Source organism: Lepisma saccharinum, chromosome 27 (genome assembly GCF_977018435.1).
Source record: "Lepisma saccharinum chromosome 27, izLepSacc3.1, whole genome shotgun sequence".
Classification (NCBI taxonomy): Eukaryota; Metazoa; Arthropoda; class Insecta; order Zygentoma; family Lepismatidae; genus Lepisma; species Lepisma saccharinum.
Genome location: NC_139255.1, coordinates 5,440,567 through 5,459,469, shown reverse-complemented (window position 1 = coordinate 5,459,469; position 18,903 = coordinate 5,440,567). Strand labels below are relative to the sequence as shown.

The 18,903-nt window shown below is 39.2% G+C and overlaps 1 protein-coding gene across 36 annotated transcripts in view; it reads right to left on the bottom strand.

The window, feature by feature from the left end:
* shot (dystonin-like protein short stop) overlaps positions 1-18,903 on the bottom strand; it is an 888,743-nt gene that overhangs the window by 336,778 nt on the left and 533,062 nt on the right. For 28 of the 36 annotated variants that reach the window (XM_083113147.1, XM_083113144.1, XM_083113149.1 and 25 more), the window contains 2 exons: positions 17,935-17,994; positions 5,986-6,075 (listed from right to left, as the gene is read on the bottom strand). In XM_083113147.1, the coding sequence (XP_082969273.1) occupies positions 5,986-6,075; positions 17,935-17,994 (150 nt within the window). The remainder of the gene's footprint in view (positions 1-5,985; positions 6,076-17,934; positions 17,995-18,903) is intronic. The other 8 variants (XM_083113158.1, XM_083113152.1, XM_083113157.1 and 5 more) reach the window with 1 other exon arrangement.

Genomic DNA, 18,903 nt, shown 5'->3' with positions numbered 1-18,903 from the left:
ACATATAAAACCAGCCTCAATCTATTCAGTTTTAACTTGGATTCGAATGCGTATTGATTTATACCCCACAAAGCTACAACAAATAATATGTAATCATGTAAATAAGTCATTCACATAATTTCAAGGGATCAGTCACATCCAATGTCTCATGAAATGATTCGTTGATTCTATTCAGTTTGCAAATTTTATTCTTGTTGTAATGTGTTCCAAAATAATTGTCTGCGATTGTGTAAACTTTCAAATCTTACATCTGGGCGAATCTGGTGCAGCGCGTGTCTCCATACGACATCACAACCCTACAAAGGATTGATTATCCAAGCGCAAAAGCTTCGGTGTGCTACGTGGAAGTGAGGATTCGGCAAAATGTTAAGTTGCCTACCATTGCGATAGCGTGTGAACAACTTTGAACATCTCTTATAGTAACGCAGGTTAGTACTTTTTATGCAATATAAATACGAGGGTACTTTTTTTTTCAACCTCCGATGGTGCCGCCAGGGGGCCCATAAAGCTCTAGGAAGCGGGGCGTCCCGCAGCGTGATTGGCGTCTCCCCTGCCACTACCACCACCACTGCCAAGGCCAACGCTTCAGTTGAAGCTGAGCGACGGACGCGTAGAGATGTCTGCTACAAGCGACTCTCCCGCCAAGTGCTAGATGCGTAGTGTGATAAGATTTCTACAGGCAGAGGAGGCATTTTCTTGCTTCATGAGAATGCCTGACCGCATGTTGCTGAGACCTTCTTCAACGAATCCACTGGGAAGTGTTTGATCACCCTCCCTACATCCCAGACCTCGTGCCGTGTGAATTCCCGCCTTTTCCCGGCGATGAAGAAGTGATTGGGAGGACGGTGCTTCCACATCATTGTGGAGCTTCGGCAGACCTGACTCAACAAACATGCGGCACCTTTCCTTGCAGAGGGTATTGGAAAGCTGATGCATCGGTACGATAAATGTCTGAATTTTCTTGGTAATTACGTTGAAAAGTAGATTATACGTGTACGTATCTTTTGTCAATAAACGCATTTCGCTATTCACTGTGGTTATGATTTCATGCCCTATCGGAGGTTGAAAAAAGAAATATCCCTCGTATAATTGCCCACATGCTAAAGATATGCGCGTAAATAAGAGACGTTACGGAACGAAAATGCCGGCATCTGCGCCATGTCACGCGCTATCTCGGCCCAGAGGCAAAACGAACGCATTGTATTTAAATTGGTATTCTCCGTTTTCTGGTACTTCTTTCTAACCGCCAAGAAAAAGATTAATCTTTACTTATAAATCGAAAAACAACATACAAGGGGAATTAAGTCACCATTAGCACTTAACTACGAACCAGAAATGGAAAAACTTTTGCCTAGTCCAAGTTCTGGAATCCAGCGCGAGTGCAGAGCGTCCTGGCATGCCAAATCGCATCCCAACCTACCCAACGTTTCCACAACACTTCATCCCCTCCTAACATACACCCACATCAAAACACCCCATACGTAATTACGTCAAACAACTGTTCTTGACCCCAGAATATTTGTCAATAAATGGATAACCAAGCACTAAAATACCACTAAATTCAAATAGACGCGTAATTACGATAACAATCTGTAGACACTTATCTTTATTATAATCTCACTATATTAAGACAAACTCACGCACAAAGCCTGTTCTAGGTACTACTTCTATCAGCTCTGTATTATGTATAGGGCTCCTAAACCACCCCCTATTTCACAGCCGAGCAGTCCTGACACTTTGCGGCAACAGGGTAACTCTATTCTTTAGGTTTCCAAGATAATGTGCGGTCAGTGAAACGAGCGCTGCTAACGGTTTTCTTTTTGTAGGGAGAGATTTTTGTTTTTGGGAGATTTCAATACTTTTGTTTGTCTGTGCATAACACTATTATTCATACTGGAAGGATGAGTAAAGTTTTACAATTTTATAAGGTCATTGTAGATAGAATAAAGATTCCGAACATGTATTCCTTTCAGTTGTGAAGATGTGGTGTTTGAAAATTTTTGAGATTATTGTTATTGATGGCGTCATTCCCTAAACTGGCAAAATCATGATTTTTTTTTTTATTTTTCACGTAAATGTATGGCCAATATTTAAGCACATGTTGCGTGCGTCTGTTGATAAAATTTCGACCTGCCAGTGTTGCCAGCTACGGAGTTATGTGCCAAAAACGGCACTTTTAACTCAATCCATAAAATCGCTAGTGATAAATCCATCAAATGCTGCACATGATCAATATTGATCGCAAATAACAGATTGATATGGCATCAGTCGTCAGCTGTCTAATTATGGATAATAATTCTTATATCTTTTTCTCACTCGAGAGTGCATTTCTGGAAAAAATGTAACGCTGCCTTCCGCAAGTTATTAATTTTTCTGATTTTCTGTATGGAGTAAAGTGATAATGTTAAGTATTGAACAATATCTCAATGGATGAGGCTTTATAATATAATGCAGAAAACCCGGTGTTAAATATCTCTTACGGTTTTCATGATATAAATTTTCAAATTTTAGGCTGCGCGACTTTTGAAACACACTGTACTTGGGCATGGAATTGATGTACAAATTGAAAAACCACATCGGAAAATTCCTTCCTATGTTTTGTTTGTGTGTATATTATAAATAATAAATAAATATGAAAAAGGTGGGAGAAAAGTAAAATGCTCCCCTGTGCTTTGCACCACGCCATGAAGGCGTACAGGGGGTGGATTTGGGGCCCCACACTTTCTTGATCACTGCCAAAGATGGGGGTGATCTGATCAGCACCATGCCCCTAGCCGCCTTTACCTCACCCCTCCCCCCAGAGTTTCCTCCAGATACATACTTTATACGAAGCTGGTTGGGCGCCGGAACTGTTTGAACAGGTGGAAAAAATCCCGGTTCTCCCCCGCCGGGGATCGAACCCGGGTCTCTCGCATGGTTGTCAGACGCCCTAACGACTGAGCTACCGAGGCGGGGGAACCGATACAAACAACTCACGTTCTGGTTTATTTAAAAGGCACCAGGACTTAAGCACATATCCTCGAATGTATGCGGGCGGAGGAGGACTTACTTTGGGGGGTCGGTCCCCCCCTTACAGAAAATGAATATTAGATAAAAATAATGGAGAAATATTCGCAAAAGGAATGCCCAGGCCACTACTCGAAACCGGGACCTACAGCAAGGAGAACCAATATTAAAAGAAACATAGCTAGGGATGATCATAAGACTCGTACCTCCATTTCGTTGATGGATGATAAAACTGAAGTTTCACCCAGCCGTGGTACTGACGAATACAAATCTGGAAACTGAATCACGAATTATGAGATCAGCGCATGTGAACAGGAACACAACTGGTGACTAAACTGTGTGGTCTGGTGTAAGATTATGATGCAGATTTCCGCGAACGAGAGGCAGGAATATAGAACATTACTGTACGGGAATATGTTCCTAGAAGTATTCGATCACCGGTGGACGGTATGTTCGGAGAGGAGTTCCATGATTGTATACACGGAAAGAACATTGAAGCAAACAAATATGAGGTCATGCCTTTTTGAAAAACCTCCAAGATGCATAACAGGATATTGACGGTGTCTATGTTAATGAGGGGTCAACATTACCATACAATGTTCTGTATCCACTTCCGAAGGAATTTTTGGATTAACCCTACCTTCTAAAATATTTCTGGTGTTGCCACTCAAACTTGATAATTCTTACTAAATTATTTGGTAACTATAAAGAATTCCGTAAAATCCATGACTTTTCCAGACCAAGAACTAAAATTTTCCAGACTAAAGTCATTAGGACAATTCAGATGTAGCAGGTCACTAAAGTTTAGCTAACATGACACTTAACCAATTTTTTAGCCATATTCAGTTCACACGTGAAAGTGATAACGGCAGGACAGACTTATGGTTAACAATGAATTCTATATTAAAAATATAACCATTATAGCACAAATAATGCACAATTTTAATTAAATTTAGTAATAAAATCTGTATTAATTCTAATATCGACCAAACAAGCCAAAATTTCTATAGCCACTTACTGTAGTCTATTTCTCCATGACGGTTCCAGAAAAAAATAAATTCCACGATTTTTAGAGGATTTATTCGTTTTTCAGACTATTGGACACCCTGTTTTATTAATTATTTTAAAAAATCCGTATGAAGCATACTTTGTCACCAGCTACAAGTGTGGCAATAACACTGGGGAACACTGAAATTGCGGCACAGTGTTTGAGAGCTAATTTAGGGCAATTTCATGCTGCTGAATAATGATATGATAATATATTTCCTGAATTGGCTCTAATTTATGAAATAAATGCACTAAACCAAAATGGCGGAAACATAAGACATACATATAAATGAACTTCCAACAACAATTTAATATTTATTTTTGTGATTACAATCATTATTATAAAAATAAATTTATATAGGCCTATGATTATAATAATTAAGAAAATATGTACACAATGAAGTAACAAACTATGTGAAACGTTTTCTATACGATTTCCTGCTGTATTGCTTTTTAAGACAATCCCTCTGTAAGCTCCAACAGTAGTCGGCCATCATGTGGCAATCCCACCGTCCCTGGTACCTTTCTTCCATTATCCTTATATCCTGATGGAACCTTTCTCCCCATTCTTCACTAAAATCACCAAGGTTCTCAGGGAATCTGTCAATGTGGCTATGTAGAAAATGTATCTTCACACTCATATTAGCTCCCAATTTCTCAAAATTTTTCAACATATTTCCAACTATATCGGGGTACTTTTCTGCTCTGTGATTCCCCAAAAAGTTTTTGACGACGGACACAAAGCTCAGCCAGGCCTCAGATTCGATGTAAGACATGTAAGTTGTAAAATTGGCATAATTTCTAAGTGTACGAATTTGTGGTCTCTCAAAGATTCCTGCCTTCAATATTTCTATACTTAGTCCTGGAAAAGTGTGGCATATATATTTGAAACAATCAACACTTGTATCTAAGGCCTTGACAAACTGTTTTATCAACCCAAGTTTAATATGCAGTGGCGGAAGGATGATTTTGTCCCTATCTATCAGCGGTTCATGAATGATATTAGCTTTTCCCACTAATATTTTCCCTTAGGGGCCAAACTTTTATCGTCCAATGCTTTTCTCTAGCACGAGTATCCCACAAACATAGGAAACAGGGATACTTTGTGTACCCACTTTGTTGTCCTAGTAAAAATTTCACCATCTTCAAATCCACACACACATGAGTCACTTATGTTCAGCATATTCAATTTTTTTCTAAAACCATTTTTATGTTTTGGTATTCTTCCTTAAGCTTTGTTGAGTGTCCGATATATTGCTTAGCAATGCTTCATAAGTTACCTAGCAACAATTTACAAATAAATAAATAAGTTTCTTAATAGGAATTTCAGACCATTATCAAATTTTGATATTACCGAGAAAAGCGTAGAGTAATTTTACCTCCTACATTTTCCATGGTGTGTTTATTTTTATAACTGGAGTCAATTCAACTGAACCAATCATACAATTGGCAATCACAGCTGTTTTGTGTGCTGAAACTGTTATTAAACTTTATGCCGCAAAATAAAATCTTTATTTTGTTCCCCAGTGTAATCGTAGACACATATCTGCAAATATCGGTCCTGGCAGTTTCAGCCCACACTCATCGGTTTCATTTTCATATATCACTGTATTCGTAAAATAGACTAACCCACATTCAAACATTGAGATAGTGACTATCTTCACTCAAACTTCAAATTTCACTGCGTCGTTCACTTCACGATCCATATTTGAGGACCCATTACCGCAGACAAATTATGATTATACGTCAACTACCGGACTTCGAGCTTATACGATCGTTTCGCCTGTTCGGGCGTTATTCGCTCGATCAAAGAGGCTCTCGATTCCGTACGCTATCTAGCGTTGTCTGTGCGAACTATTTGGTGCTCGATCGAAATACTCTTCCTGCAACACACTAGTGCATAGCTAGAACGAAAGCTGGAACTAAACTTACCAGATGCTCCCCAGAGAGAACCTCCAGCAAAGAGATGAGGTTGTGTCCATCTCGAAGGTCTTCAAACAAGTCGCCAACATGTCGATTTGCCTGAAAGAAGAGGAAGAACAGATTAGAATCAAAATACAGGTGTAAAAACAATAACGCATACGTTATAATTACAAAAGCTAACAAGCAATAGAAATTATACTAGTTGGACACTTCTAGCACAAACTGTTTCAATTAGGTAAATTTACTACATCAAAATCTTAGGGATCAGCGTAAGGAGATCCGTTTCGTGTACCATATAAGAAAATACGACCATATCCTCCCAACCCTAAACGCAAACAAAATGTCGAACATGGCCAGACGCCGAAAATTACATCTGTGTTGTTTTATTCATCCAAAGCACACACTAGTGCTTATCGAATCGTCATTCACATATTCAGCTGCAAGAGAGTGGAATGAACTTCCTCCTTCCATGACGTTAATCGCAACACCTCAAAGACAAAGCAAAAACTCTATTGTCAAATGAACAATATCTGTGTTCCAGCAGTCACGAATAATAGCTCTCACTTCTGAACCAACTACCTAAAAACAAGTATTTTTGTTTTGCTTCTTTACTTTCCCCCCTTATATGTTGCTAACCCTTGACGATATTTTGTCCTTTCTCGTATATTAAGAACATTTATATGTTTTTACACATAATATTAATTTGTGTTAATCTTAACACTATAGCAAACCAAGCACAATTGCGTCAATTAATTTGTGTATCCCTTGTGTATTTGTTTTCAATCTTTTGTCATTTTTTTTAGTGTGTAGACGAGCCTTTGTTCTCAATTTTGTATTTGTTCTTTTTGTATCTTCTTTATGTTTCTCTCTCTCTCCTTTGTTTCTTATTGTACAAACATTTAGTATGTAGAATGTATCTAGTATGTATATGTATCCATCGGGGTTAGGTGATAGAAGAGCCTCAGGCTGAACCTTGCCCTTTCATAAAGGAAAATTGGATTAATTGAATGCCACTAGCTAAAAAAAGTTGGAAGGCGGATGAAAGGAGGGGAAATAATATTTTGCGGGGGTGCGGTCGCATTTATTACACATGAAAAATCCATAATCGGGGTAAAAGGTGGGACTAATTATAGTTTATCTTTTCTATTGGCCGGGGTGCCCTCTCGTGTCTTGTTTCTAATAACCACATGGTCGAAATAACATTTCGACAATTACAAATACTAACACAACCAATAAAAAATATGGATTACACATACTGAAAACCTCGCAAAAACTTGATTGATCCTTGGGCGAAAATATATACAGCATGTGCTGGGAATAGGAATAAAAACACAAAGAATTTGATAAACGCTAGTGCCTTAGTGTTTTTACTATCCTTAATTACTAGAATTTTGACATCCCTCTTGTGCACACAGATTAGAAAGATTGAACTGGTGAGATTCCTTTGGTGATACTCATGGCTGAAGTCAATTGCGCCGTTATTTACAAGCAAATTTGTTCAATTTTGATCGAAAAGCAAATGTCTGCCTGTGTTCCTAACCAAGAATATGCCTCTGAATGGCACTTTTTCATTTCGCCAAAATAAACGCTAGTCCTAAACACATTTTTGGCCTCCCTGGTGGCGTAGTGATAATGTAGTCACATTGCAATCAATGAGTCCAGAGGATTCGATACCCGGTGGAGGCACACTCCACAGTGGTCGCACTTTAAACTGTAGGCCCAGTCCCGCTTAACCTATCTGTACATAAAGTGGACTTAAAACGAAAACAAACTCGACTAAACAAATTACAGTAATACCTCGTTAATCCGGACCGAGATAAGCCGGACTTCGCTTAGCTAGAAGTCAACAAGAGGACTTCTCAAACAAAAGGCAGTCAACCACTGATGAAATTCTGTTTCCTGCAGACTTTGTACTGTACTGTATAGTGTATTTAGGCCTATGCCCTTTAAATACACCATAATAAACGTGTTTTGTTGCTATAAACGGAGCTTTAATGCACTTTCTACTGTTCTTTTAGGTTATTTCAGTTAATCCGGACTTTCGTTAAACCGGTCAACTTATCCCCCCCATCAGTCGGGATTAACGAGGTTTTACTGTAGTTACTCCACGACACCTAGCGGTCGCAACCCACAACTTATGTCTTCAGTCACAAATCTGCGACTTACGACTCAACGAATCAATTATACCTCTTTCTCCCAAAAATTGCACTTCTGGGGTAAAAGTAATGTCATTTGGCCCATTTATTAATTCCTGGAATTTTCTTGTGTGAAATAAATGGTAATTTAAATATTTGTAAAATCTTACAGTGGACGAAGTTCAATACCGCAGAAAACGGGTTTCTTACAACGTTTATGCTTCAAGTGATATCAGTGCAGGAGACTTGAGTACCTAACAGAGGCTGCACAATTATTGCAATACACAACGAAATATCCATTCGATGCCACGCTTCAGAAACATGTTTCACAGAGGAATGGAAGATAGTTTCATGGAAACTGAAAATACGTCTTCAACGTAAGTGAACAAACAGGGTGGCAAACTCTAGAACAAAGATAAAATTCAAATATAATTCCAGGTTTTCAGCGACACAATCATACATTCCAGCAATAGCGGAAGCAGGTGACGGCAGGAGACGCAGCATTCCACAAAACACTACCGGGTGCATGGACGTCGACAAAGACGAACCCGGAAGGCTGAGTCGGGTATCTGAGGAACGCCCTATGGTAGGTTATAAGGGGTAACTTCCACAATTCTAGAGTCAGTCATTCATCATCCAGTGAGTAACGTGTAGCCAGCGGCGAGCGACAACAATCAATACTCCGAGAGTAGCTTTAGGCTCGAGAGTCGCCGTTTGACTGAGGGCAACCGCTACGTTACTAAGCATGTCGGCCGTACCTGCCTACAGTCAACTTGGCTAGTACTGCTTGCCGACTCAGTCACATCGACCAGATGCAACCCGGATTGCACTCTGAGAACTAAATGCATCATATCGATTGATGCACCAGAATGCATCGATTGATGCACTAAAGTGTGTTTTATGGCTTCTTCAAAGAATCAGATTCACATTTGATGCATTTGGTTGCATTTTTGTATGTGGTGAAAGAAACACCGAAGTGCATAATTTGATTCAAGTGAGGACTTATTACAGTCGAGATGCACTTCAATGCATCAGTTGTTGCGTTTTGATGCATCACCAGAATGCAGCTTTTTCGATGATGCACTTAAACGTTTCGTCTGAGCTACATAAACTCTGTAGGTCAGACCAAACGTTTAAGCGCATCATCCCAAAAAGATGCATTCTGGTGCATCAAGGAACATCAACTGATGCATTGAAGTGCATCTCGACTGAAATAAATCTTCACTTGAATCAAATTATGCAATTTGAGGTTTCTTTCTTGACATACAAAAATGCACCCAACTGCATAAAATGTGAATCTGAGTCTTTGAAGAAGCCATAAAACACACTTTAGTGCATCAATCGATATGATGCATTTAGTTTTCTGTGTGTGGAAACCAGTAGCTAGAACCACACATCATCGACCTGCCATAGAAACGGAAGACTGTGGGTCCAGCGAACCCAGGACTCAGAGAGATATGTCACCTGACGTCCGCCTACTAGTCGCCTAGCCGAGAGGTAAGATGCATCATGAACATCCCTTGATTCCTTCCACACTCTGCTTGGGCTAAGTTGGGAGATTGTAGGCGGGCCGTAAAACGTACTTATGCTCTTTCATCAGGCCCCTTCAGCGTTCAAGAGTTCCAATCCCTGCATAGAATGCTCATGATACCAGTGAACGCAACAATATACCTATGTACAGTATAGGGTGAGGTAGTCACGGGAACATTAAAAAAAAATCACAAAAAATGGAGCAAGTATTAGTTATTTTTTGGACATGAATGTACTGTACACGAGTTGAAATTACTAGTGTACCTGAAAAATGTTCATTATGGTGTCAGTAAGATGGCGTCCTTTGTGTTGCACACATTGCCGTAAAGACGTATTACAAAAACTATAATAGTTTCGCTCTCCGTGGAGAGTTTCGGTTACCCCCGCGTGCTCCTTGCTTCCAGCAAGATGGTGCAACTAGCCATACTGCCAGTGTGTCTATGGATGTGCTTAGACTCGTTTCCTGGTCGTCTCATCAGCAGATCCGGCGATATTCCGTGGCCTGCCCGTTCACCAGACTTGCCGGCTCCTGACTTTTTCCTTTGGGGTTACCTCAAATCCAAAGTATTCAAGGACAACTCTCCAAGAACCAGGGATGATTTGAAGGAGCGAATTCGGCAAGAGAGCCACAACATTCTGTTGGAGATGCTACGCAACGTCATGGGCGGATTTACTCTGACACTCCGATTGATTGATTGATTGATTTAGTTTATTTTACTTCGCGTTTTGTGCCTCTTGGTTAATTTGCGAAGATGAGGATGAGTGATGAAATTGATGGACATTCACAAACAACCAAGCCCGAGCGGGATTCGAACCCGGGACCCTTGGCGTTGCAGCGCGATGTGCTAACCACTCGGCCACGAGGTCCGGCTCTGAGACTCCGAGAATGTGTGCAAAACCAAGGACGTCATCTTACTGACAACAATATTCAAAAAATGAACATTTTTCAGGTACACTAGTAATTTCAACTCGTGTACAGTACATTCATGTTCAAAAAATAACTAATACTTGCTCTATCTAATTTTTTGTGAATTTTTTAAATCTTCCCGTTTGACTGCCTCGCCCTATATTTAAAATATTTCATTTAAGGTGTGGAGTTCCATTTCACATACTCAGACTCGAAGTACATCTACAAACAAGTCCCAAATGTTACTGGATATACTAATCTACGAAAATTTGTTAATTGTACCAGAATTTGAAACTCAAATTTACATAATCAGCTTCAAGATATCGTATCTTGCAATAATCGTCCGTCTGCCACACAGATTGCTCTGCAAATGACACTAACAAAGCAAATGGATTGAGATAATTTGTTATATTTTGTACGCAGCTTTGTTTTTCTTTCTTGATGAAAATAAAAACAAACTGAAAAACTTGTCCCATGGCTTTTATAAATAAATATGTATAACAATGGGATTTGGATTAATAAAAGTTGCAATTTTTCACGTGTATGGAGAAACATTCACGTGGAATTCACGCACAATTCCCGGAGCCAACAATTCACGCATAATTCACTGACAAAGGCAATTGAATTCCATTCCGTGAAAATATGCTGGAAAAAAAAAACAGACGTCCGTTTCTAATGCACCTGACTGTACGTAACAAAGTGAGTGTATCATCAATTTCATCATATCGTTACTCATTCTCATCGTCGCAATTAGTCAAAAGTGTCACAGAAAGAAGCTAAATAACAAAAATATATTTTTCAAATCTACCAAAAGGGAGGTAAGAACGAACAAAGAGATATTAAGGGTGATACCTGCAAGTGCCCATGATTGGTATGCAATTTTCAACCCTAATCCTCAGGGTATACATTAGGAAGTACACAATAAGCTCATGTACAGTTACAGACAAAAGTGACTACTTCGGCCACTTAACCCCCACCCCTCCTCCTCCCAAACACCATCTCAACCAACAGCACACATACGCAATTTCAAAATGTTGCTACACACAAATTGAACTACATCAAGCCAAGAATAATGCATTTTAATGAATGAAATGGAACAGCAGCTGACAAAATACTATTTGATGCATTTCCGCGATGTATTTTTGATTCACCAAAAAATGCACCATTAGCAGTTTATGTACTTTAATGCCACTGAAATAAACATATTTGTACATAATTGACAAATTTTAGGGTCTGTGCGTATTTATGTGGGAGTGGGACTTAAAAAAGGATACTTGGACATATTTAGCCAAAAGAATTAGCTCATTTAAGACAAGTACATTACCAATTATGCGTCTTTTTACTTGTTAACTGCATTATAGGTTAGAGATGGAAGTTGCAACTTTCATGGCTGTATTTTAAAGTAGACACTAATTTCACGAAAGAAATATATCCCAATAATAATAATAATTTAAAGTGCACCTTATGATGCAGCAAAGATTATAGGTTGAAATACCTACTTTTGTCAAAATCTTTCTACTTTAGTTACTGATGGTATTTATTTATTGATTCGTTTTGGTGAAATAATTGTATTAAGTATATTTGGTAGGATTTTATTGCTCAGGAACGACAAGAAAATGTCAAGTTTTTCGTTATTGCTAGATTGTACAGGGTGTTCATAAAAGTTGCAAGTACTTAAAAGATTAATTCAGCAAATGGAAATTACCACATATACACGTAGGAGATGCATTCTTGTCACGACGACGGAAGATGGAAAATGAACTTGGAATTATGATGGATCGCCTAACATTGCGTTGTCCGTGAAAGATTAAGGTTGGTGTAGATTGTAACCATTTCTGGCTAACCATTTGTTAGTGTGTCGATATTACAATTGAGGCATAAAATCATGCTTTCGGCCATATTTCACCGTACGAAATTCCCCATACACACCGTAGAGCAATAATGATCTCGTGTATGAACAGAATTTGCACACGCGGGCTTATTGTAAGCAATATTCATAAAGATAATTCAGTGATGTACACTTCACGTATGTATTCAATCACTCCAGAACGAGATGGAATTTCTACAGGAGAACCCGTCGGATATTTATGTTCAGGTATTATCCTGTGTATCAAGTCTGATATCTCCAAAACTTTGTACACCCAACAGCAAAATAAATGGTATGCGAATTGTCCATCACCATTTTCCTTCAGTCTGTCTTCCACAATGTGATGACCATAAATTGAAATAAAAACTTGGTCAAGCAGAGGAAAACATCTGCTTCGCATCAACAGAATGCCAATCTTTAAAATAACACAGGATGTAGAATAGAAAAGAATGAAAATAATAGTACAATGGACAATTTGCCTACTGTTGCGTTTGCCTTTGGCTGTACAAACTACTTTTCAGGGATTCCTTGTAATTAGACCACACGTTCCTCTTTTTAATATCGAGGAAAGAGATACATACTTTAATTGAAGGTTACATGGCCTATGCCAGTACTTGACAGTTTCGTATGTTGAGGAAGTTGCATTCCATTATTTCTCGAGTGACAAGTTAGAAGCTACGGCTTTTACGTGCGTGTAGGTACTCACTCAAACTCCGCCCACTTTGCTGGGTGATGCAAAACATTCCGATAGAAGGTAAAAAATTGGGGGAAACATCCATTTGCACGTGGATTCAAGTAGTTGTTAGAATTATTCCACGTATAAGTTTTTTGGGGATAAAATTTTCGAAAACGTGCACGTAACATGTGTAAATATGGTACATTTTATATTTTAATCCTAGAACATAAGAATGTTCTATTTTCGCGGAATTTTGTCCTCAATATATATGCAACCACGCAGCACAGGTCCACAATTGTCACTAATAAATTAGCTTTGCAATTGCTTTAAACCAGCGTTTCTAAACCGCCGAAATTGAATCTGACCACAAGAGATTAAATGTTGGCCTAAGATAAGTACAATATTTAAGTTGATCCAGTGATTGAGAACTAGTTTAAAATATTTTTTGTCAACAAACCTAGTTTAATCGAACTATTACCCTTGATGATTATGCCACACTTTATAATATTTAATTTGAAGAGTACATATTCATTAATGTAGAAAGGTACTTGCTGGTAACATTCTCGAATCGGATCATCGACTGTTAGAAAAAAGAATTTGCCACGCCGTGGTCTCACGAATATCTAGGACGGGCCCTCCTGTAGAAATTACTCCATCTTCAACATGTCTAGTGAATAAAATATTAAAAATTAAATGTCCATATTTAGGATACGTTACAATCACAGCTAAAACATTCATCAACACCTAACGTCCCCTGCACCGTAGTTATGCATGCTACGGTTAAGTCCTAGGTTCGAATTCTGGGGAAGGCATGGATGTTTCATTATTTGATCATTTTTTTCACACAGTGAGACTCGTTGTCACCATCACGATATAACGCAGAGACAAGAAATATGACTTACACTAAATTCAATTAAACCCAGTGCCTTCTCGATGGCGCGTGGTAACGTTGTCGCCTTGTAATCAAGGAGTCCCGGGTTCGATACCCGGTGGAGGCACAAGTGGTTCGGATCCCACTTTAAACTGTAGGTCCAGTCCCGATTAGCCTTACTGTGCATAAAGTGGACTTAAAACACTAAATCATTCAAATCATTCATTCAATGGAACCTAAAGTGACAGGGTTCTCACCACTCTACAATGAATGGACTTAAATGGTATGTAAGTGTTGTCTTCAATTTTGCATGTTAATCAAACAAATTAAGTGTATTGTTTAAAAATAAAATTTAAAAAGAACATTTGAAATTTTACCCAATAAGAAACCAGTTGGAAGGTAACCTGTTCGTGAGTTGAGTATTTGTTTACAGATAGGCTAATCAAGACTGGACCTAAAGTTTAAAGTGAGATCCGAATCACAATGTGCCTGCACATGATATCGAACCAGAGACTCCTTCGTTACAAGGTGACGACGTCACCACCACGCCATCAGGAGGATCGTGTACTGAATTTTCAATCCAAGCAAAGAAAGCATTTAATTTACCCTACATATCCATGGCTTCCAGTTCAGTGTGAACCTAGAAAGTATAATATTAAATGGGTGGTGGTGGTGGGGGGGCCTGATGTGAACAGAAAACTTTCAGATTGATTCCCATAATACAGACGCAGTGACGCCCGCAGGATTTTTTCTGGGGAGGCAAGGATTATTGTTGTTATTATTACAATTTACCAGGAGGGGAAAGCATGTAATTTGTTCACCCAAACACTGCTTCGGTTTGAGTGAAGTTATCACGTTTCTGCCCCGACCTGTACCAGTCTTATTTGTAATTCTCAGTCCCTTATAATAATTAGACCTCGGATTTTAAGTTTTTAACCTATTTTTTTCCTTTGCAGGTATGTAAGAAATAATAAGTTGTCAGCATTTCGTTAAAAAACGCAACAACTGATGAAGTTTTATAGTGCATAAAAAACCTATTTTGCTTGTGAGAATCTATTTTAGGCTTATGCACCTAAATCAAACCTCTTTTACATATTTTTAAAGGTTTTAGAGGATTTTTGTCTCGCAGAGGCAACTGCTTTGTTTGGTCACGAAAAAATTCAATGACGAACGTGTTTGGAACTAACTCTCTGTCGGTTTCCCTTCCTCCAAGTCCATGGAGATTTCTCAAAGCTCTAAACAAAGCAAAATGTCTGGTGCCACTGTTACCTGTACAATCCAAAGTGCTCTGATCTGTGTGGTCTTGCTCACTTTCGCGTCACTTCGGAGCTTTGTGGAATTCACGCCTTGCAAACTAACATTTCAGCAATGAAGTTTGCACCACTGACTATGATTTTGTTGAAAGATTATTTTCAGCGTATCAGATGATCTTCACAGACAAAATTGCGGAGTTTGACTGTGGATAACATGAAAAAAGATTGTGTGCGAAGAGTGGATTTTAATAGCAAATTTCCAATGGTAAGTTCTGCCATCGCCGTAAGGTTAGGCAACACACATAACGTTATACAAGATAGTGCGTCTTTCAGGATATAGGTATCCCATTTTCATTGCCGTTGATTATACCTAATCCACATTTTTCAGGAATTTTGAACTATTTTAAGTTTTTTTGAGCGTACTTCAGGATATTTCGAGCCTAACTTACGATTTTTAGGACCTATTTTAGGATTTTTAGAACCTATTCTAGGGTTTTTCGAACCTATTTTAGGAACCTCAAAGCACACATTTTAGAACCTCCCGAGGTCTAATAATAATTAACTCAAATCATTATTTAGCGTAGAATTTCTCACACTTTTGGCTAATTGCGACAATGAGGATGAATGATATGATGAAATTGATGACTATACAACTAACAAAGAACACTCCGGGCTGCGATATGAACCCGGGACCCCTGGCGTCGTAGCGCGGTGTGCTAACCACTCGGCCACCGAGGTCAGCGTTAAAACATTGTCAGCTCCGACATGGTTATCTTGATGTTAGTATTTGCCTAGAATACATCCAGAGGTCACGCGATATGAGAAAAGAGTGATATAGATCATTAATGTTCTATAGTGGGAATGTTTGGTAAGTCTATGAACCCACCAATTTGAGATATATGTAGCTGGTATGATTCAACGGGTATGTACACTCAGCGGCAATAAAAATGAACATCTAGATCCTCAAATACTCGCTTTCCTGCAAGGCGTTATGTGTGTTGCCCAATTAAATGGTTGTGGTAGAAGTTGCCATTGAAAATTTGCTATTACAATCCACTTATCACCGTAGATTTAGGTAACACACACAACTACTTGCAGGGAAGCGAGAATTTCAGGATCTAGGTGCACCATTTTTTGCCGGTGACTGTACCTAAACAATAAATAACCTGAGAGCTAATTTCTTGGCTCAATAAGCTGAATTTAATTTCAATTTTGATGAAATTCTCGTATACCCTACTATCTCAATAGCTCTGAGTGAAGAACGCGCCACCGAAGGATCCTGGTTCGAGACCGGGCTCGAGTATGGGTGTTCCACTGTGATTACCCATTAATTTCACATAACCATTCATCCTCATCGTCGCTATCGTAGCCCGAAGCGCTCTTGGTCTAGCCTTCTGGTATCGTTCTGGCCTTGATTTCTTTCTCGAGTATAAAATAAAACATGTCTCCGGTAAGAGCGAAGCTTTTCCTTCGAAACCTAAACTATAACAAGACAGGCATATGAAGTCGAGCAAAAGACTGCACAAAGTCTCATCTGATTTCGTTTGAACAATCTTGAAGGATGCACCCTTCATAAAATTTATAATTTACATGTAGCTGGCTGGCTTTGATTACCCTATTATCCCGGTATTTGATTTTTTTCTATGAATTAACGTTGTTAGAGCAACTTCATTTTGCGAACATTTCGGGTCGTGCCTTATGTGCAGTGCGAGTCCATCATCTGACGTTGCGAAGTAGGCTCCTCCCACTCAACGGATTTGTACCTCCAGGCGCATGCGCATGCATGAAGTTACTGTGCAGCTCAGGCCTTAGTCTAGGATTGCTGAATAGAACGTTCAAAGCCAATCTACCGCATAGAACACGCAACCCGCAAATTATGTTCTCTACATATTACAAGAAGTTAATTTAAGTGATTTTTCTCCATGTTAATCGCCACAATACGAATGAAAAACGGCGACTAAATGGAGGGGCAAATAATGCCATACTAAGGATTCAAATTTAGAACAGCTGAATTGAATTTTCATTTTAATCTAATACCAGCGTTCCTTTACTCAGTACAAAAGTTTATTTTTTCCCTTCCTAGATGGCGGGACGATCAAGCTGTAACCGACATCATTCATCTTGGATTTAGGTAACAAAATGCATAGCAGAATTACAACAAAAGTACTTTCATTCATTTTCCGCTGCAGAAACTAATCGATTTTGAAGTGCTATGAAATCCCCAATGAAGAAAAGTTAAATTTCTGGAAAATACCCGTGTGAAAATGGGCAATCCTACGTTATTAGATTGATAGAATGGTTCCTGAAAAGAAAAAAAGTAGTGACAACTGATTTTGCTTTCTGGGCTACAAAAAAAACAACTAATCTAACAAATAATATCTAATGTCGATGTATCTACAATGTGCTGTACATATTTGCAACACTACAATCTGTTTCAGCATGCCACAATACACACACAAAACCAAAAAGGCAGACATACACAAGCAAATAAAGTAATTTCTGCAGTGAAGTTTGCACTTGTCCAGAATTACCTTGCAACATACACGATAAAGCAGGCGACCACACCCTGTGCAAATTTACAAAGAAGGTGGCTGCAGTTAAGTGCAATACAGAGTAAAAAAAAAAAGCTTGCAAGAGGGTGTCAGAAACAAGAGATGAAAATTATCTAAAAGGCAACACAAAACACGCCACACACAAACAAAGCCACCACGTGACTTACTGTCGGGGAACAGCAGGGCACAGATGTGTTGGAGCATACGTGAAGACACGTGTAGTAGGTCTGGAAACGAGATGGAAAAGTATCACCCACAACAGCCTCACACCATAAGCACTGACACTTAAAACATCACCATAACATATCACCTACGCTAACCACAGTACATAAGTCATACAATATACATGTCTTACGACTAACGAGAAATTATCCAGGGTTACTGGATAATAGGTTCACGGGGGCTTGTATCAATTAGGATTAGTATGGACCGGGAATCCAAGGATCACAATTAAGGATACAGGGTAGTGTGGCACATGCACATAAAACCAGGGGGACACAGCGATTGTGTGGATAGTCTGCAAAACTGATTCAATCAGCAAGTGAAAAAGCAAAGTTGCCAACTGTAGTGAAATTATTCTATGAGTAGGGTTTAATGATTATATTCACAGGGCAAATGTAAATTGTTCATCGTTCAATTGTCAGTTCGATAAGCACATATCCGATTACGGATCATTAATAGTGTTGCCCACGAGACGAGACTTTGGCCTGTCTCGTCTGGTGGAAATGCTGTGAAATGTTGTCTCGTCTCGAAAATATTAGTTTGTCTCGGGACACATGATCAATCTCGTCTCGTCTCGAATTTTTAAAAGCCTGTCCCGTCTCGTCCCGTGGGCAACACTAATCATTAACGCCCTCTTGATCTGGCGATCAATTACAAGGTTGTTTTTTTTTTTGGGGGGGGGGGTTTTGAAGGCGCGATTGTATTTTTTCTGCGGAAAACTTTTGTTATTTAGTCGCTTTTCTGTCACTTTTTGGCTGCTCGCGACGATGAGTCACAAAAAAACACTAATGCCAAGGTCGGGATTAGAACACTGGCATCGTTGCGCGCTGTGCTAACCACTCCTAGAAGCCGTGATAGCCTTTGTCTATCGGCGGCGATACCCTTGGTCTATCGGCTGTGATATCAGCTGTCAT